Below are 20876 nucleotides of genomic sequence, written 5' to 3'. Positions count from 1 at the left end.
AACTACTGCCCCAGGAGAGAGAGAGAGAGCCTCAATGATAAGACTGCACTACACTCTCTCTCTCTCTCGCTCTCTCTCTCTCTCTCTCTCTCTGATATTGGGCTTTACAAATAAAGTTCACTTGACTTGTGTTGGAATATAACAAATAATGTCAACACATATAAGTAAATGCAGTAACTAAAGTTGATATAGTACAAGTAACCAAATGGCTGGCTCCGGGAAAGTCTGGAGATGGAGTAATACATACAAGCATTTACAGCTTCACTCTCCAGGAGGGCTAGATAACACATATCTGCCAATAGGTGAAGAGGTCACTGTATCACTTTATCAAAGCTTCAAACATCTGTGGTCAGGAAGAAGGAAGAGAGGGGGTTTGCATGGACGGGCAGTCAGGGGGAGCTTCTTCAGATCAAAGGGATAATTACACTATACTGTTGTTCTTTAATTTACACAAAGAGAATTCTACTTTCCCCCACAGACATCTGTTCATCCCTCAGATTTGAATCTTAGCGCTGCCCCTCTTGAAGCTGGCTGACCAATAGATAACAGTTAAACTACATTGTCATCAGTGAATTACAATATTATGTAAACACCCTGTATATGCGGGATAAATAGGGAAGCACGGAGATATTTGATTGTCCTTCTTTGATGCATGCGAGAGTTGGAACCAGCGCTGTCCGAAGTCTTATTCCAGTAAAGCTCTTCTGAAGATTCCAGTTCATCTTTGCCTCATCTTTTCCTCTTGATTCACCACAAACAAACACGCAGAAGAATATCAGAACGATTCTTCAATACTTGACACAAGAACGCACAAACACCAAAGCGCAACACAGTTCAAAGTGACATTAATCTTTCCCTCCTTCCATTCTTTCAGTCAAACTTACTTTCACTTTCACCTTCATTGCTTTTGTGGTAAGAGGAACGCACAGCTTCCACTCTTTCTGTACCAATCCGCCATTCTACATCTATCTCATCACAGGCTGTCAGTATTAATAAGCATTGTGCAGTATCACTCACCCTGCTGTCACTCACAAACTTCTTCTTTTCCGCCTTCTGGTCGTCAATCTTGTACAGGAGCCTAAAATAAAATGGCTACGTGTTATCTGTTACTGCAAAACCGAAAGCCTGTCAAGAGCTCCTCCCACTTTTACATTAACTGGAAATCACATGTTCTTCATTCGCCTGTCAATGTGTGTGTGTGAGAGAGAGAGAGAGAGAGAGAGAGAGAGAGAGAGAGAGAGAGCAAATGTAAGTATTTATATAATTCCCATTGAAAGCTAAATAAAAAGTTAAATTCAATTAAAGCAACAAAAGCCTTTGTTGATGTTCTTCCATGTTGGTTTAGGAGAGTTTCCTTATGTTGGAGTCTGAGCTCCGTGTTTGTGCAGCAGCACCACCTTCTGTCCAAACCACAAACATCAACTGAAGTGAACTGACGTGGACCCACAGTGCACCTGCCACCTGATCAATGAAAGCAGCCAGTTCCTGATACTCCCAAATCAATGGATGTACAATAGAGTGATCTGCACCCGGCACAGGATCATGTTGCACAAGCTGGCAATGAGTGGGGGCAGAACTCTTCTCCTCCCATCTTCATCAATGTGGGAGGCAGTGCTGGACCTCCTGAACATGCTCTTTGAGCCGTCACCCACCTCCTCTATTTCCTTGTTGTGCAGATCCCTCCCCCTTCAGCTGTGGCCTAGAAGCAGGAACATGAACGTATGCAGTGTTGCTTTGTTTTGGATGCACAGGTCACTAAGGTATGCATACAAAAGGAAAGTGGACCTGCAGCAGGGATTATGGATGTGGCAGCTCCTCATGTTGCTCAATTTTGAGAATTGAATTGCTTCAAACATATGAAGCACTTCCTTTAAGTGGCTCACACTCCACTTGTGTTTTGATTTAATATTCCTCCAGTCATTGTTGTTCCCAATACCATAACACATTACACTGAGGTGGAATTTTACAGAGAACAGAATCCACATCCAGCTCTCATCTGTGGGAAGTGTAGCAGATTTCTCATGTAAAAATATATTTGGAAATCAAGTCAGTTTATTATTATCATGAGTTCTATGTGGTCCAAGTGTCAACGTAACACAGAAAAAAGAAAAAGATGTGCAACAGTAAAGTCATTGTGTGCCTTGACCTCCTCATGTAAGACCCCCTGCTGGTGAGTCCGTACCATCTCAGCCCTCTACACATGCCAGACATGGAATCAATGAAGGAGTCAAACCACTCAATCAAATCCCTGACCTCTAAATGATCAGCACTGTGCAAAAAACAAACAAATAGCCACAAGTTCATGCCCACCATGGTATTTGTTACAGGTCCCAGGGAAATGTCCCTGTATCAAGCAGGTGAACAGGAACAATCAGGATACAGTTCGTCTTACTTTCTCCCAGATTGCTTCTCTGGTTGTTTTATTAAACAACTCAAATCATGTAAACATCACATGACACATTTCTTAATGCATTTCAATCATTTCAGTTTGTTTTAATAAAGTACATCACTTAACCCAGTATTTCCACTATCTCAATAAAACACAATTTCACTCTTGTAGGATATTAGTATGAAGAACACATTTCAACTGACCTATTATCTTTAGTAGAGTTAGTAAGTACAAAACAACAAAAGTGACTCCTGACACTTACTTTAAACCAAAAGGTTCCATTCAAAAGGATTTCAAAAACCTCGTATGAAGCCCAGAAATATATACATGTTACAATGTGTAAAAACTCTTAACTTGATAATGTATGGTTCTGGAGATGTAGGTCGTTGTGGTTTTTACCCATAATTCTCTTCTGAGGAGTGGCATAGTTTAACCACTAGATGAAGTCATTTCCTTCTGGAGATCAAACACTTGAGTCTCGATGAATGATGAATTTCAAAAAGGTAGCTATAGAAATATACAGCAATAGACTAAATCACACACAGTGCTGTCACCAATATAAGTTGCATGTTTCTAAGCTGAATCCGGGCAGATTTTTCTTCCACTATAAATGAATAATTTAAAGCAGCAGTTCTTTACCTTTTTTGAGTCGTGGACTGTTTTGAGAATCTGGTGAAAGTTATTGACCCCCTCCCTAGAGAAAAGCACATAACCACAACTTTGAATGCAATAAATTGACTTTATTTGATAGAACATTCATTGCCTCATACAGTGTAAATTGATGGCCACTCCAAATAAAAAAAAAAAAAATCTTCATGCTCAAATGTTCATTTCAATGAAAAGGTTGTTGTTTGGCTTGAATAAGAAGATGAAACTGTGGAGTCATCTTTGACATCCGATCGATTTCCACTTTTCATTATTCATTCATTCATTGTCACTGCACACCAGAATTCTCCAGGGCTCTTTGAGTCTAATTCATTTTGTAACATTTCCTTTGTCCTCAGGTCAATAAGGTCAGCTTTGGCATGGTCTTCATCACTGATACAGTCTATCTCAGCAAGGAAAAGATATGAATCCACAATCCAAGCTTATTTAGGAAAAGGTAAGTATTTGAAGATATTACGGCCTCAGTTAAGCCTTAAAGGTATATGAGAATATTCACAAGCTGTGATTAACTGTGGGAAATGAGAAATAAGCACTTCATATAGAGATGCAGTTGTTCAGAGAACGATTCAAGCAACTTAGATGGTAAACATAGGTCACCAGAGCAGTCAGCAGTGCTATAAGGAGTGGCAGGGTACATCTTGAATGGGAAACCTTTATTTATTCTAGAAGTCAAAACCGGATGTCACCTGACCGTGTGCATCTTGTATATATAACTGACAGAAATAGAACAACTTAGTATATAAATATAGTGAATATAAAAGTTACATTTGTATCTGACCTTCATGGACCACCTGAATTCCATCCATGGACCACTGGTCCAGATTAAGAACCTGGGATTTAAAGGAATGTGCTGCCACCTAGCGGTTCAGGAAAAGAACCTGTTTCATAGAGAATAGAATCTGTAACACAAGGGATCCGATCTTAACCCCCAGAATAGTTACTGTGGCAACATATTGTACAATGATGCAATATTGATTTCATTTCTTTTAAACAAAACTGATGACGTAATACAAAGCCTTGGACATATTTTCTGTTCATGTCAGATTAAATAATAATTATAATGATGTAATGATTTCTTCAACAGTAATGTTAAATAAAGATCTGTTGAATTACATCATCCACTAAGTTATCACATTTATAGCTTCTCACTATTCTCATTGTATTACATCCATCCATCTTTTTATATAAGACCACATGTAGAAAATATAAATGTCAAAAGGCACAAAGGCCTCCATCACATAAATATTCAACTTCATCATATCTAAATGTCTCATTCATCCTGTGCTGTGTTTGTTTTGTAGATGAGGAGCTCTCTGATTCCCCGCAGTGGAAGAAGCACTGCAGCCTGCTCCAGGACGCTCCAGTGCACACAGCTTTAGCAACCATGAGGAGGATGAAGGATATCGTTTAGTGTCATCGGACATGAAAGATTGCATGCATTATACTTTACATGTTATCCAAAATAAAGCAACCGGGAAGCGCAGTTCAACCAGTTCAAACTCTCCAGTTGGTCTAGGGTGGTTGCAGGAATAGTCCCTTTCTGTCTGTGTGGTGGAGATGTTCTATAAAGGCTTTAACCCTGTTGTGTAAAGTTTCCCTCTGAAGCTGCTTTAGCCTCTCCATCTCTTCCCTGGCTTGCTGCTGCTGCCTGGCCAGTTCCTTCTGTGATATGGAGTCAATGGTTGCAATATTTTTCAGCTGCATGAGAGACACGTTCCACCTGATGGAGCCTCGGTGCCTCACCGATCTGGTGGGGTTGACTGGCGCCGATATGGACCGCCTCTGTCCCGCCTGCTCACATCCTCCATCAGGACTTTGGGTTTTGCTGGAATAGAATCTGGCTCCATCCGAGGTGTCGATACCCCTGAACGGTCTCTCTGAACTTTTTCGTCCGTCGATCTCTTCCATAGCTACTTTGACGATAGCTTTGGGTTCACATAATTTAATGACCTTTACGCTCCTCTGTTGCTGTACCAGCGAGTCTTTCCTCTGTTGTAGCACTTTGCAAGTGTACCTGTACTGTTTGTCCAACAGGTTTAGTTTATGCTGCAGATCTGTGTCTTCCTTTCGGTTCATCACTCTTATGTCCTTTTGTAGCACGCATGTAGGTCTCCTGTACCTTTGATCCATTGTGTCCAAGGGCTAAAGCAAGAAATGTGTCTTTTTTACTCTCTTATCAGTAATGTTTCACTTTGCTACACCAATACATTTCAAATGAAAGCCATGCCAGTTTCTAACCTGATTTATGTGCAGCTTTGCTCAGAGGGTTGTGTTGGCATCAGAGCCTTTGCTGCTATGGCTATGTCAGTGTGTGGAATATAATATCCTATTGTGTTTGAAGGCCAGTGGAGAGGATTGTTAGGGACTAGAGAGCGCAGGATCTTTGAGGCCCATCCTACTTTTTTCTTCTAACTGCTATTGGACATTTAGTGGCAACATATTGTTTGATCGTTTTTAACACAAACAAATGACAAACATTTTAAGGCTATTTGTTTTTACAGTAAAATAAAGGACATTAACAGAAATGAAACAGTATTGTGCCTTGAACCTTAACATTCACTTGAAATTGAATGATGTAATCACTATTTAAAATTGAATTAAGTTAAAGGAGGTTCAAATAGACACAGCAAAAACAATATATATATATATCTATATGTGTAGACATATACGCCAATACCGTATATGCTAATATGAAGAAATATAGATTTACCAATAAGTCAGTCAGTCTGGTAATTGCAAGTTTCTTTTGTTATTGTTATTTTGGCCTTTGTATGTTGTTAGAGACTGTTTTTCTATCACTGTTTGGAATCTATTGTGTTGACAATGCAAAAAATCATTTTAGTTTATACAATATTTAGTTCAGATAAAAGAATACACTGCAGTACTTTGTTTCACATTTTCTGGAGCAGGTGAGATCCGTCAACTCCGTCAGATTTTGTCATAAACCTCATTAAATCAGGCAATAGCACAGTCAGCTATATCCTTGAGGGTCCCTTTTCATTCCCCTGGCTGTGGTGAATACATCAATACCACACATTGTCTGGTTTGTTTGACATTTTTTGATATTTTAGATGAACAATGTCAATTTTCCTATGGTCACAGCTGGAGCATGTCAACACCATCTCTCTGTTATGATACCTTTTAATAAACCATATTGGATTCAATGAAAGTATTTTATTGAGATTATGGAGCCAGCTAGCAATAGCCAAAAACTAGCTAGCTAGCTGCAGTGTTTTTTTCTGCAGAGGGAAAAAACATGCCATTTCGTCAACTCCGTCAGAGTCAACTCCGTCAGGTTTTATGTCTGACGGAGTTGACATGTAAGCTGACGGAGTTGACAAATCCACCAATAACCGCTAAATGTGCTAATATTATACTATTTTCGAACATAGTTAAGGAATAGAATGTTGTAATGGCTGTGTCTTATCTCCCACTACTTCCACTGGACATTGATTTTGTCTGCACAAGCCAGTGTATGTTTTCAACATCTGGTTGAAGAAACACACACTGCACCTTTAAGATTTTACATCAATCAATCAATCAATCAATCAATCAATCAATCAATCAATCAATCAGTCAATCAATCAATCAGTCATGTTAACTAAATGGACATCTGATTCCAAGACCATTGCTGTGGATACTGAGCATCAAGATGTGAAAGTGGAATTTCTGCATCCCCATGGTCCAACAGCAAAGGTTAAGCCCAAGTGTGGCAAGAAGGATGTCTGTTTCTAACCAGTTCAAGACATCATAGTGAAACTAATGGGAAATGCATCACCAGTCCAATCCAGAACAAGAGTTATCTACAGTATTGCCCCTGATGTGATGGACTTCATAGAGCGTGAGCATTTTCGACGCCTGCTGCTCAAGGCATAAGTCCCTTGTGTGACAGCATAGTGTGTTTTTTCAATGTAAGCACCTCCTCAACACGTGTGTTCCTGCTCTCTTCTTTTTCCTAGTTTTGAAGTATGCCATGATTTGCAGCATCACCTATGGCTGATTGTTAGCTTAATTACATTTCTTCACTTATTTTTTATAATAGTTGGAAACGGTGCAATTTGTTATAGTTTGAAACGCTGTATTTGCAGTTTGTTTATTTCAGTTGAATGAAAAATATGTTCAGTATAAGACAAGGAGTTGTTATTTATTAATCTATTGTCACTTCCATCTGTTTAAAAAAGCATTTGTTCATTAATCAGAAATGCAAATACAATTTTGTCAACGCCGTCAGTTTCCTGTCAACACCGTCAGATCTTCATCGGCAAACCTCAGATGTATGTTTTTGTAATTTTTCTGGGAAAAAACGAATTCTTTCTTCAGTTTTTGTTGTTTAAGTAATAAAGGATCATCAGATCGACACCCTCTTGTGTCTTATTCCCTTAAGGATTTTTTTTGCTTTAGTGGTAAAATAAAAGATAAAGTTTGAAAATGCAATTTTTTAGAAATTTGTGTATTCATAACAGTGTGAAATTAAGCCGTTAGTTTATATATTATATTTTATTGGGTATAAGAGTAACTAAACACTATTACAACATACATCAGAACTTAAGATTCTTGTTGGGCTATTATAATTATATAGTTATATACTTTTAGTGTGTCTGATGTAGTTGACACAAATCAAGTTTTTAAGGTAAACATGTGAATTTATTAAAAATGTGTTTTAACCTCCAGCCTGCACCTTTACACGATTAAATAGCACAGATCTTAATCTACATGAATATATAACTCTAATCAATATAGTGTACATTTTCAAAAAATGTTTTTCAGAAAGTGTTTTGTCCTGACTCTCAAGGATCAGTGAGCTACAATATAGCAACAGCTGAAGAAATGCTCAGTGTAATGGATTAACTTGGTTTTCCACAATGTATGGACATAAAGAAACTTGTTGGAAAAAGGTTGGCAGCTAACCAGGCTCATAAATTGATTTAGCAATAGTTTCAATCAGCTTATGTAAATGGACAAACTATAGTCAACAGTTATTCATGCCCCTATTTTCCCCCTCTTATTAACAACTGGCCAATATTACTTATTCCATACCTGTACTGTTTGTGCCGTAGCTCAGGTGAAGGAGGGAGAGATTGTGCTGGCACATGCTGGAGGCAGTGGAGTGGGAACAGCTGCCATTCAGCTGGTTGGTCTGTTTGGTGCCGTGCCAATCGTCACTGCAGGAACCCCAGAGAAACTGGAAATGGCTGAGAAACTTGGAGCTGCAGCTGGATTTAACTACAAAGAGGAAAGCTTTGCTGAAAGAGTTCATGAATTTACAGGAGGTGAGTGTAAACAACAATTCTCTGTACAAAGGACAACATTGCATATTTGCCCATAATGAGTTAATGTTGTTGTAGAAAACCATGTATCCTAAATTTGGTCATTTTTACTTCTTTATAGTGCGACTCCTATAGTTTGGTTTTCACAGTTGGTTATTACAACATCAACAATAATGTCCACAACTATGAATCCCCCAATGAGGTCAGAGGTCATGAACACTTCATTTGAGTAACGGTTCTGTACGTTCACAGGTAAGGGAGCAGATGTCATCCTTGACTGCATTGGTAGTCGTAACTGGGAGCAAAACATGAACTGCTTAGCCACTGATGGCCGATGGGTGCTGTACGGCACCATGGGAGGGAAAGCAGTGGAGGGAGATCTTCTGGGACAGCTGCTTTCCAAGAGAGGACATCTTCTCAGCAGCCTCCTTCGCTCACGCTGCCTTCAGGTGAGACTTCAAGCAGGAGAAACATTGATACACCAGCTGAAATTATTCATCTGTGTGATATGTGACTCATGTCCTGTGAACATTCAGCTGTGGCTCTTTTCTTTGTGTGTCTTGTTTTGGGGGAAGGACGGTGATTTGCATGATAGGTCTGACACATGATTTACTGCTATTCTGCTGTTGATGCTGGTCCTGCTTTGCATTTTCCCTCAACAGTATAAGGCGGAGCTGGTGAGGGCTTTCACACAGGGAGTTTTACCTCATTTCTCTGACCAGGCTGCCTCCCTGAGGCCAGTGATTGACAGCACATTCAGCCTGGTGGACATTGCAGAGGCTCATCGGCACATGGAAGCCAACAGAAACATTGGCAAGATTGTCATTAATGTGATTCAACAGGGAACTCAATGATGCACAGCTCTATATTTATGTTTTCATCTTTATCCAGATTGTTGAAATAAATGGAGGTTTATGTCAAGATATCTACCTGTGGGTCTCATGGCCTAACGTCATATTGTAATAACTGCAGAACATGATGTTAAATAATCACTTGCCCTAATAGAAAAGTCACCCAAAGAGTCCAAATGTTACTGATGTTCTTGTAGTAGTTTATTAATAGTACTGCTTGGATTAGTAGTAGTAATAGTTCATAAGATGTGAAGTGGTGGATCAATATGTTGGTTGTCCAGCAGTATATCATCAACTGCTCGACTGCTTGTGATTAAATTCCCTCACATTGTCCCCAGGGGATCAGTCCTAATGCTTTTGGTTTCCCCTTAACTTCACTTTTGGTGCACTCAGACATATCTTACAGTATATGTAACTATATTTCTATTAGTACAGATAATTACAATATATATACTGTAATAACTTATTTAAAAGAACGTGCTGCCATCTAGTGGTTCAAATCTTCCACTGCGTACAGAAGCTGATGTGTACTTCACATCACTTTACTCTCTTTACCTCTGACATAAAGTATTTTTTCAATAATGACAACCATCCAAGCAAATGTCCTCAAAATCTGAAATGTCCAGAGTCAGGATTCATGTGTTCCTCTGTTGTCTTGTCTTCTGTCTACTGATCCATGTTCCACTACCGTCTCACACCTACAGTTGAGCGCCATCTGCTGGAGAGAAGAAGACACAGCAAACATGATTCTAGGATTTTACCCATTTTTCCACCTAATGATTTTTATACCCATCAAAACTTTATTTTGTGGATTTGTTATGTGAACTGTTTGTTCTTCAATCACAGAAAATGTACAGATATATAAGTTTGAAAAATAAGTTTGTCAATAAAACAAAGAGTATTGATAAATGATGATCACCACCTGAATACTCACTTTCTGTCAGGTTGTCAGCTTAAGTCCACTTATATGTGCTGTAGAGACAAACAACAACAATAACAACAACAGTCGTCTTCATGTCAGCTCACAAACATGATCGCAACAAGCTAGTGGCTGATCTGATTTGCTGACTGTTGTCTGTCTCTCTGTCTTTGTGTCCAATCCTGTCAGCATTCTGCTCTCACAGCTTCACAGTGGAAAGCTGCAGCTGCTAATGACTGAGCTTTACCAGGAAACACTGGACCTTTGCTCTGATACTAACTGTGTTTAACACTAAACTGCTGAAACACAATCAGCTGACTGAAACTCTACTGACCTCAGAGTCTCCAGTCTATATTTTGGACTCTGCTGAAGATCAGACAGCAGCTTCATTCCTGAGTCCTGCATCTTGTTTCCATACAGCTCCAGCTCTCTCAGATGGGAGGGGTTGGACTTCAGAGCTGAGGCCAGAGCAGCACAGCCTTCATCTGAGATCTGACAGCCTGTCAGCCTGCAGAGAGACGAGGATTTCAACAAAACACTGATGAGGAGATTCGCCAACTCATTTTCAGGTGCAGTTTCTACAAACCGTCTGTGTGATGCCATGGATCATAAACACACACACAAACACACACACACTTCGTCTGAGGGACATAAAGACCACAGACAACATTTGAGGATTCATGGTGAGTTGAACTGACCTCAGAATCTCCAGTTTACAGTTTGGACTCTCCACAAACTCAGACAGCAGCTTCACTCCTGAATCCTGCAGGTTGTTCCTACTCAGCCCCAGCTCTCTCAGATGGGAGGGGTTGGACTTCAGAGCTGAGGCCAGAGCAGGACAGCCTTCATCTGAGAACTGACAGTCATACAGCCTGCAGAGAGAGGAGGATTTCAACAAAACACTGCTGAGGGTCAAGTGGAAGGAAGAAGGTGTGTGTGTTTGTGTGTGTGTGTGTGTGGGCTGGTAAATTCATAAAAAGTGTTAACCTGCTTCATCTTTCACTGATGGTCACTTTTATGTTTTCTGAAGTATATTCTAAATAAATGAATTGATTATAATCACAGTCATATTCAACATTAATCAGGTAAAACTCCAGGTGTAAATTGAGTTTCAATATTTGCTGCACAAACTCAGCAGTTGAATAGTTTGTTGTGTTTTTACTGTGATAAAGTCTGAAACACAATCAGCAACTGGAAATTACAATGTTGTCTGTGTGTTTACAAGGACGTCTGCCAAACGAGGTGATAAACATTAGAATCACACCAAATACCACAGTGTGATTGTGTTTTGTGTTATTATGAACACAGAGTGATGAATAAACACAGCAACACATATTCATGTTTCACCCAAACTGGGAAGAGAAGAGAATGACACGTTCAGTGTCTGCTGGTGGTCTCACTGATATATTTGGACATTTAGAAAACATTGCACATTTAGAAACCCAGCAACAGAAGACAAACACTGTGAGGCACCGCTTCACCTTTGTGCTTCAGTGCTGAAGCGAGGTGACAGAAAGCACACAGGTGATGGACAGCTGAGAGGGAACAGGGATTCGTTTTTGATCGTCAGCCCCTGAACGTGTTAACATCCAATCGAGGACGGTAAACGGTTTCCTGTCTGACATCCATACAGGTGATCCTGTGTGATCACATCCTGCATGCAATCATCTGTATGGATGTCATCAGGCACATTTGAAGCAGACAAACAGTGAGCGTAACTAGAAATGACTCAAGTTATGAGTCTGAATCCCAGAAAGCTGCAGAATCACAGCTTCTGAATTGCATGCAAAATGACCAGAATAAAGTGTCAATCTTAATCTTAGAAACAGGATGAAACCAGAAAAGGACAATTAATCATCCAAAGAGTGCAGGAGAGACTAGAAGCTCTAGTGGGCTTATCTGAGGCGTCTCTCCTAATGCTATCACTACTTACTGCTGATCAATGAGTTCATCCGTCTTCCTCTTTAGCTTCAACAGTGTTTTTGTGTCATTATTTCACAAGAAGACTTCAGGTAGAGACTCAAAGCCTGGTCTCACAAAAAAGTCTTCAATCGGCTGGCACACACCTGTTAGGATCTGTGCGTGATGGCGCTCTGTTTTTGTATTTGTTGTTTTCATGCTTGTGTTAGTTCCTGGCTGGGCATGGCTACCTCATCCCTGTTCCCGCCCTCTGATTCCACACAGCTGATCACCGTTTCAGCGCTCATCAGTGGTGGTATTTAGGTTCCAGGTCAGCCAGCCATGCTTGGCCACAGAGTACTCTCTATACTCACTACTCAATATTCAGTACTAGTCAATTCTGTTTCAGTCTAGTTATCCGTTTGTTCATGGGACCTTTAGTAGGACTTTGCATGCTGCGCTGTTTTGTTTAAGTGAGTGGACCTTTTGTTTTTCCTGTGCTCCGGGATTCTGTTTTTGGGATTCACTGGCTTCTTTAAGCGTTCCATGTTCAGAGACTCCAGCTGCAGCACCCAGCCTTTATGTTCCCAGCTTCATCACGGGTTTGAGTCTTCATTAAATTCTGTTTGCTACCTGATTCCATGTTCTGGTTTCTGTGTTCAGCATAACTGGGTCTGACATTAAAACAACTTGATCGCCTGCTGATCATAACACCAGGCCACACACACACACCATCATCCACACACACTCCAAGACAGCAGGCAGAAATGGCACACAGAGCATCCTACACTGCCTACAGTGAGGAAGTGATTCAGTGGCAGCACATAAACAACACAACTTACATGGAAATAAGCTGAAGTGGATGAAACAATATGAGAGCTATAGTGGCGTCCAAAACACACGTTGAGCAGAAGAGAGAGAGACTGAAGTTCAGAGAGAAGCAGACGCTTCCCAGCGTGAGCAAACAGAGTTTACATATCAGGGGTCGTGGCAAACACTGACATATATTCCACTGTTGGTGACAAATCATTCATCTATTCTTTTAATGAGCAGTTACATGAAAACACATCAGAGCACTTAAGATGTTTCTGCTCTTAAATATTCACAAAACAGTTTATAAATTCAAGAAAAGTGCACCAGGTGCTAGTGACCACTTTGAGTTTAGTAAAGAAGCTCCTGGTGTGAAAAAGGTTGGAGAGCCCTGAAAAAGACTCTTCATCTGAGGGACATAAAGACCACAGACAACATTTGAGGATTCATGGTGAGTTGAACTGACCTCAGAATCTCCAGTTTACAGTTTGGACTCTCCACAAACTCAGACAGCAGCTTCACTCCTGAGTCCTGCAGGTTGTTATCACTCAGCTCCAGCTCTCTCAGATGGGAGGGGTTGGACTTCAGAGCTGAGACCAGAGCAGCACAGCCTTCATCTGAGATCTGACAGAGATACAGCCTGCAGAGAGAGGAGGATTTCAACAAAACACTGCTGAGGGTCAAGTGGAAGGAAGAAGGTGTGTGTGTGTGTGTGTGTGGGCTGGTAAATTCATAAAAAGTGTTAACCTGCTTGATTTTTCACTGATGGTCACTTTTATGTTTTCTGAAGTATATTCTAAATAAATGAATTGATTATAATCACAGTCATATTCAACATTAATCAGGTAAAACTCCAGGTGTAAATTGAGTTTCAATATTTGCTGCACAAACTCAGCAGTTGAATAGTTTGTTGTGTTTTTACTGTGATAAAGTCTGAAACACAATCAGCAACTGGAAATGACAATGTTGTCTGTGTGTTTACAAGGATGTCTGCCAAACGAGGTGATAAACATTATAATCACACCAAATACCACAGTGTGATTGTGTTTTGTGTTATTATGAACACAGAGTGATGAATAAACACAGCAACACATATTCATGTTTCACCCAAACTGGGAAGAGAAGAGAATGACACGTTCAGTGTCTGCTGGTGGTCTCACTGATATATTTGGACATTTAGAAAACATTGCACATTTAGAAACCCAGCAACAGAAGACAAACACTGTGACGCACCGCTTCACCTTTGTGCTTCAGCGCTGAAGCGAGGTGACAGAAAGCACACAGGTGATGGACAGCAGAGAGGGAACAGGGATTTGTTATTGATCTTCTATATTGGATTTGGATTGTTTGTCCAATCGTAATCTCTGAATGCATGTCGGCCCCTGAACGTGTTAACATCCAATCGAGGACGGTAAATGGTTTCCTGTCTGACATCCATACAGGTGATCCTGTGTGATCACATCCTGCATGCAATCATCTGTATGGATGTCATCAGGCACATTTGAAGCAGACAAACAGTGAGCGTAACTAGAAATGACTCAAGTTATGAGTCTGAATCCCAGAAAGCTGCAGAATCGCAGCTTCTGAATTGCATGCAAAATGACCAGAATAAAGTGTCAATCTTAATCTTAGAAACAGGATGAAACCAGAAAAGGACAATTAATCATCCAAAGAGTGCAGGAGAGACTAGAAGCTCTAGTGGGCTTATCTGAGGCGTCTCTCCTAATGCTATCACTACTTACTGCTGATCAATGAGTTCATCCGTCTTCCTCTTTAGCTTCCACAGTGTTTTTGTGTCATTATTTCACAAGAAGACTTCAGGTAGAGACTCAAAGCCTGGTCTCACAAAAAAGTCTTCAATCAACAGGCACACACCTGTTAGGATCTGTGCGTGATGGCGCTCTGTTTTTGTATTTGTTGTTTTCATGCTTGTGTTAGTTCCTGGCTGGGCATGGCTACCTCATCCCTGTTCCCGCCCTCTGATTCCACACAGCTGATCACCATTTCAGCGCTCATCAGTGGTGGTATTTAGGTTCCAGGTCAGCCAGCCATGCTTGGCCACAGAGTACTCTCTTTACTCACTACTCAATATTCAGTACTAGTCAATTCTGTTTCAGTCTAGTTATCCGTTTGTTCATGGGACCTTTAGTAGGACTTTGCATGCTGCGCTGTTTTGTTTAAGTGAGTGGACCTTTTGTTTTTCCTGTGCTCCGGGATTCTGTTTTTGGGATTCACTGGCTTCTTTAAGCGTTCCATGTTCAGAGACTCCAGCTGCAGCACCCAGCCTTTATGTTCCCAGCTTCATCACGGGTTTGAGTCTTCATTAAATTCTGTTTGCTACCTGATTCCATGTTCTGGTTTCTGTGTTCCGCATAACTGGGTCTGACATTAAAACAACTTGATCGCCTGCCGATCATAACACCAGGCCACACACACACACCATCATCCACACACACTCCAAGACAGCAGGCAGAAATGGCACACAGAGCATCCTACACTGCCTACAGTGAGGAAGTGATTCAGTGGCAGCACATAAACAACACAACTTACATGGAAATAAGCTGAAGTGGATGAAACAATATGAGAGCTATAGTGGCGTCCAAAACACACGTTGAGCAGAAGAGAGAGAGACTGAAGTTCAGAGAGAAGCAGACGCTTCCCAGCGTGAGCAAACAGAGTTTACATATCAGGGGTCGTGGCAAACACTGACATATATTCCACTGTTGGAGACAAATCATTCATCTATTCTTTTAATGAGCAGTTACATGAAAACACATCAGAGCTCTTTATATGTTTCTGCTCTTAAATATTCACTAAACAGTTTATTAATTCAAGAAAAGTGCACCAGGTGCTAGTGACCACTTTGAGTTTAGCAAAGAAGCTCCTGGTGTGAAAAAGGTTGGAGAGCCCTGAAAAAGACTCTTCATCTGAGGGACATAAAGACCACAGACAACATTTGAGGATTCATGGTGAGTTGAACTGACCTCAGAATCTCCAGTTTACAGTTTGGACTCTCCACAAACTCAGACAGCAGCTTCGCTCCTGAATCCTGCAGGTTGTTAAGACTCAGGTCCAGCTCTCTCAGATGGGAGGGGTTGGACTTCAGAGCTGAGACCAGAGCAGCACAGCCTTCAACTGAGATCTGACAGTCATCCAGCCTGCAGAGAGAGGAAAATTTCAATAAAACACTGCTGAGGGTCAAGTGGAGGGAAGAAGGTGTGTGTGTGTGTGTGTGTGGGCTGGTAAATTCATAAAAAGTGTTAACCTGCTTCATCTTTCACTGATGGTCACTTTTATGTTTTCTGAAGTATATTCTAAATAAATGAATTGATTATAATCACAGTCATATTCAACATTAATCAGGTAAAACTCCAGGTGTAAATTGAGTTTCAATATTTGCTGCACAAACTCAGCAGTTGAATAGTTTGTTGTGTTTTTACTGTGATAAAGTCTGAAACACAATCAGCAACTGGAAATCACAATGTTGTCTGTGTGTTTACAAGGACGTCTGCCAAACGAGGTGATAAACATTAGAATCACACCAAATACCACAGTGTGATTGTGTTTTGTGTTATTATGAACACAGAGTGATGAATAAACACAGCAACACATATTCATGTTTCACCCAAACTGGGAAGAGAAGAGAATGACACGTTCAGTGTCTGCTGGTGGTCTCACTGATATATTTGGACATTTAGAAAACATTGCACATTTAGAAACCCAGCAACAGAAGACAAACACTGTGAGGCACCGCTTCACCTTTGTGCTTCAGTGCTGAAGCGAGGTGACAGAAAGCACACAGGTGATGGACAACAGAGAGGGAACAGGGATTTGTTATTGATCTTCTTTATTGGATTTGGATTGTTTGTCCAATCGTAATCTCTGAATGCATGTCAGCCCCTGAACGTGTTAACATCCAATCGAGGACGGTAAATGGTTTCCTGTCTGACATCCATACAGGTGATCCTGTGTGATCACATCCTGCATGCAATCATCTGTATGGATGTCATCAGGCACATTTGAAGCAGACAAACAGTGAGCGTAACTAGAAATGACTCAAGTTATGAGTCTGAATCCCAGAAAGCTACAGAATGGCAGCTTCTGAATTGCATGCAAAATGACCAGAATAAAGTGTCAATCTTAATCTTAGAAACAGGATGAAACCAGAAAAGGACAATTAATCATCCAAAGAGTGCAGGAGAGACTAGAAGCTCTAGTGGGCTTATCTGAGGCGTCTCTCCTAATGCTATCACTACTTACTGCTGATCAATGAGTTCATCCGTCTTCCTCTTTAGCTTCAACAGTGTTTTTGTGTCATTATTTCACAAGAAGACTTCAGGTAGAGACTCAAAGCCTGGTCTCACAAAAAAGTCTTCAATCGGCTGGCACACACCTGTTAGGATCTGTGCGTGATGGCGCTCTGTTTTTGTATTTGTTGTTTTCATGCTTGTGTTAGTTCCTGGCTGGGCATGGCTACCTCATCCCTGTTCCCGCCCTCTGATTCCACACAGCTGATCACCATTTCAGCGCTCATCAGTGGTGGTATTTAGGTTCCAGGTCAGCCAGCCATGCTTGGCCACAGAGTACTCTCTATACTCACTACTCAATATTCAGTACTAGTCAATTCTGTTTCAGTCTAGTTATCCGTTTGTTCATGGGACCTTTAGTAGGACTTTGCATGCTGCGCTGTTTTGTTTAAGTGAGTGGACCTTTTGTTTTTCCTGTGCTCCGGGATTCTGTTTTTGGGATTCACTGGCTTCTTTAAGCGTTCCATGTTCAGAGACTCCAGCTGCAGCACCCAGCCTTTATGTTCCCAGCTTCATCACGGGTTTGAGTCTTCATTAAATTCTGTTTGCTACCTGGTTCCATGTTCTGGTTTCTGTGTTCCACATAACTGGGTCTGACATTAAAACAACTTGATCGCCTGCCGATCATAACACCAGGCCACACACACACACACCATCATCCACACACACTCCAAGACAGCAGGCAGAAATGGCACACAGAGCATCCTACACTGCCTACAGTGAGGAAGTGATTCAGTGGCAGCACATAAACAACACAACTTACATGGAAATAAGCTGAAGTGGATGAAACAATATGAGAGCTATAGTGGCGTCCAAAACACAGGTTGAGCAGAAGAGAGAGAGACTGAAGTTCAGAGAGAAGCAGACGCTTCCCAGCGTGAGCAAACAGAGTTTACATATCAGGGGTCGTGGCAAACACTGACATATATTCCACTGTTGGTGACAAATCATTCATCTATTCTTTTAATGAGCAGTTACATGAAAACACATCAGAGCACTTTATATGTTTCTGCTCTTAAATATTCACTAAACAGTTTATACATTCAAGAAAAGTGCACCAGGTGCTAGTGACCACTTTGAGTTTTGTAAAGAAGCTCCTGGTGTGAAAAAGCTTGGAGAGCCCTGAAAAAGACTCTTCATCTGAGGGACATAAAGACCACAGACAACATTTGAGGATTCATGGTGAGTTGAACTGACCTCAGAATCTCCAGTTTACAGTTTGGACTCTCCACAAACTCAGACAGCAGCTTCACTCCTGAGTCCTGCAGGTTGTTATCACTCAGCTCCAGCTCTCTCAGATGGGAGGGGTTGGACTTCAGAGCTGAGACCAGAGCAGCACAGCCTTCATCTGAGATCTGACAGCGTCTCAGCCTGCAGAGAGAGGAGGATTTCAACAAAACACTGCTGAGGGTCAAGTGGAAGGAAGAAGGTGTGTGTGTGTGTGTGGGCTGGTAAATTCATAAAAAGTGTTAACCTGCTTCATCTTTCACTGATGGTCACTTTTATGTTTTCTGAAGTATATTCTAAATAAATGAATTGATTATAATCACAGTCATATTCAACATTAATCAGGTAAAACTCCAGGTGTAAATTGAGTTTCAATATTTGCTGCACAAACTCAGCAGTTGAATAGTTTGTTGTGTTTTTACTGTGATAAAGTCTGAAACACAATCAGCAACTGGAAATTACAATGTTGTCTGTGTGTTTACAAGGACGTCTGCCAAACGAGGTGATAAACATTAGAATCACACCAAATACCACAGTGTGATTGTGTTTTGTGTTATTATGAACACAGAGTGATGAATAAACACAGCAACACATATTCTTGTTTCACCCAAACTGGGAAGAGAAGACAATGACACGTTCAGTGTCTGCTGGTGGTCTCACTGATATATTTGGAACATTTAGAAAACATTGCACATTTAGAAACCCAGCAACAGAAGACAAACACTGTGACGCACCGCTTCACCTTTGTGCTTCAGTGCTGAAGCGAGGTGACAGAAAGCACACAGGTGATGGAGAACAGAGAGGGAACAGGGATTTGTTATTGATCTTCTATTTTGGATTTGGATTGTTTGTCCAATCATAATCTCTGAATGCATGTCGGCCCCTGAACGTGTTAGCATCCAATCGAGGACGGTAAATGGTTTCCTGCCTGACATCCATACAGGTGATCCTGTGTGATCACATCCTGCATGCAATCATCTGTATGGATGTCATCAGGCACATTTGAAGCAGACAAACAGTGAGCGTAACTAGAAATGACTCAAGTTATGAGTCTGAATCCCAGAAAGCTGCAGAATCGCAGCTTCTGAATTGCATACAAAATGACCAGAATAAAGTGTCAATCTTAATCTTAGAAACAGGATGAAACCAGAAAAGGACAATTAATCATCCAAAGAGTACAGGAGAGACTAGAAGCTCTAGTGGGCTTATCTGAGGCATCTCTCCTAATGCTATCACTACTTACTGCTGATCAATGAGTTCATCTGTCTTCCTCTTTGGCTTCCACAGTGTTTTTGTGTTTTGGAGTCATTATTTCACAAGAAGACTTCAGGTAGAGACTCTAAGCCTGGTCTCACAAAAAAGTTTTCAATCGGCTGGCACACACCTGTTAGGATCTGTGCGTGATGGCGCTCTGTTTTTGTATTTGTTGTTTTCATGCTTGTGTTAGTTCCTGGCTGGGCATGGCTACCTCATCCCTGTTCCCGCCCTCTGATTCCACACAGCTGATCACCATTTCAGCGCTCATCAGTGGTGGTATTTAGGTTCCAGGTCAGCCAGCCATGCTTGGCCACAGAGTACTCTCTATACTCACTACTCAATATTCAGTACTAGTCAATTCTGTTTCAGTCTAGTGATCCGTTTGTTCATGGGACCTTTAGTAGGACTTTGCATGCTGCGCTGTTTTGTTTAAGTGAGTGGACCTTTTGTTTTTCCTGTGCTCCGGGATTCTGTTTTTGGGATTCACTGGCTTCTTTAAGCGTTCCATGTTCAGAGACTCCAGCTGCAGCACCCAGCCTTTATGTTCCCAGCTTCATCACGGGTTTGAGTCTTCATTAAATTCTGTTTGCTACCTGATTCCATGTTCTGGTTTCTGTGTTCCACATAACTGGGTCTGACATTAAAACAACTTGATCGCCTGCCGATCATAACACCAGGCCACACACACAGCATCATCCACACACACTCCAAGACAGCAGGCAGAAATGGCACACAGAGCATCCTACACTGCCTAAAGTGAGGAAGTGATTCGGTGGCAGCAAGGCAAGGCAATTCAAAGTGCTTTACAATAAAATAAAATAAAAGCATCAGAAAAAGAAAAGGACAGTTAGATACAAGAAAAACAGAAACATTTAAAGAAAATTAAAAACTAAAAAGTAAATAAAAATAAAATAAAAATAATTTCCCCCGTAGTTGTTTTACTTTGATTCATGCCTCTGTTTAACAGGTTACCTTGTCCCACAAGGAATTCCCTATTGTCTTCACTCACACCTCATTGCCATTGCGCAGGTCTCAGGGGAGCGGTCTTCTACCTGTCCTCGAACTATGGAGTTCCCGAACTCTGGAGTTCCCCGAACCACCCCCGAGCACATAAACAACACAACTGACATGTAAATAAGCTGAAGTAGATGAAACAATATGAGAGCTATAGTGGCGTCCAAAACACATGAGACTGAAGTTCAGAGAGAAGCAGACGCTTCCCAGTGTGAGCAAACAGAGTTTACATATCAGGGGTCGTGGCAAACACTGACATATATTCCACTG

The 20876-nt window shown here is 41.1% G+C and overlaps 4 protein-coding genes across 7 annotated transcripts in view; 1 reads left to right on the top strand and 3 right to left on the bottom strand.

Annotated features, from left to right (window-relative positions):
• Positions 1-1133, bottom strand: part of LOC143006033 (uncharacterized) — a 201465-nt gene extending 200332 nt beyond the window's left edge. The window contains exon 1 of the mRNA XM_076157354.1: positions 1033-1133. The gene's annotated coding sequence lies outside the window, so the exon portion shown is untranslated. The remainder of the gene's footprint in view (positions 1-1032) is intronic.
• The window catches only part of LOC143006034 (NLR family CARD domain-containing protein 3-like), a 97532-nt gene that overhangs the window by 17318 nt on the left and 59338 nt on the right, over positions 1-20876 (bottom strand). Inside the window, exons 8-9 of the mRNA XM_076157355.1 lie at positions 13268-13441; positions 10791-10964 (exon numbers count right to left, since the gene is read on the bottom strand). Coding sequence (XP_076013470.1) covers positions 10791-10964; positions 13268-13441 — 348 coding nt within the window. The remainder of the gene's footprint in view (positions 1-10790; positions 10965-13267; positions 13442-20876) is intronic.
• Positions 7918-9188, top strand: LOC143006081 (quinone oxidoreductase PIG3-like). Its single transcript, XM_076157425.1, has 4 exons — positions 7918-7950; positions 8025-8325; positions 8575-8771; positions 8985-9188. Exons 1-4 carry the CDS (start codon positions 7918-7920, stop codon positions 9174-9176), a joined length of 723 nt encoding a protein of 240 aa, XP_076013540.1. The 3' UTR covers positions 9177-9188.
• Positions 9362-20876, bottom strand: part of LOC143006035 (NACHT, LRR and PYD domains-containing protein 12-like) — a 95066-nt gene continuing 83551 nt past the window's right edge. For 2 of the 4 annotated variants that reach the window (XM_076157364.1, XM_076157365.1), the window contains exon 14: positions 9362-9891. The gene's annotated coding sequence lies outside the window, so the exon portion shown is untranslated. The remainder of the gene's footprint in view (positions 9892-20876) is intronic. The other 2 variants (XM_076157362.1, XM_076157366.1) reach the window with 1 other exon arrangement.

The sequence above is a fragment of the Genypterus blacodes genome, unplaced genomic scaffold (assembly GCF_046128005.1).
Source record: "Genypterus blacodes isolate CSIRO-AG114 ecotype Tasmania unplaced genomic scaffold, CSIRO-AGI_Gbla_v1 ptg000073l_1, whole genome shotgun sequence".
Taxonomy (NCBI): Eukaryota; Metazoa; Chordata; class Actinopteri; order Ophidiiformes; family Ophidiidae; genus Genypterus; species Genypterus blacodes.
The sequence above is the reverse complement of the archived record's forward strand: the minus strand, read 5'-3'. Positions and strand labels throughout refer to the sequence as shown.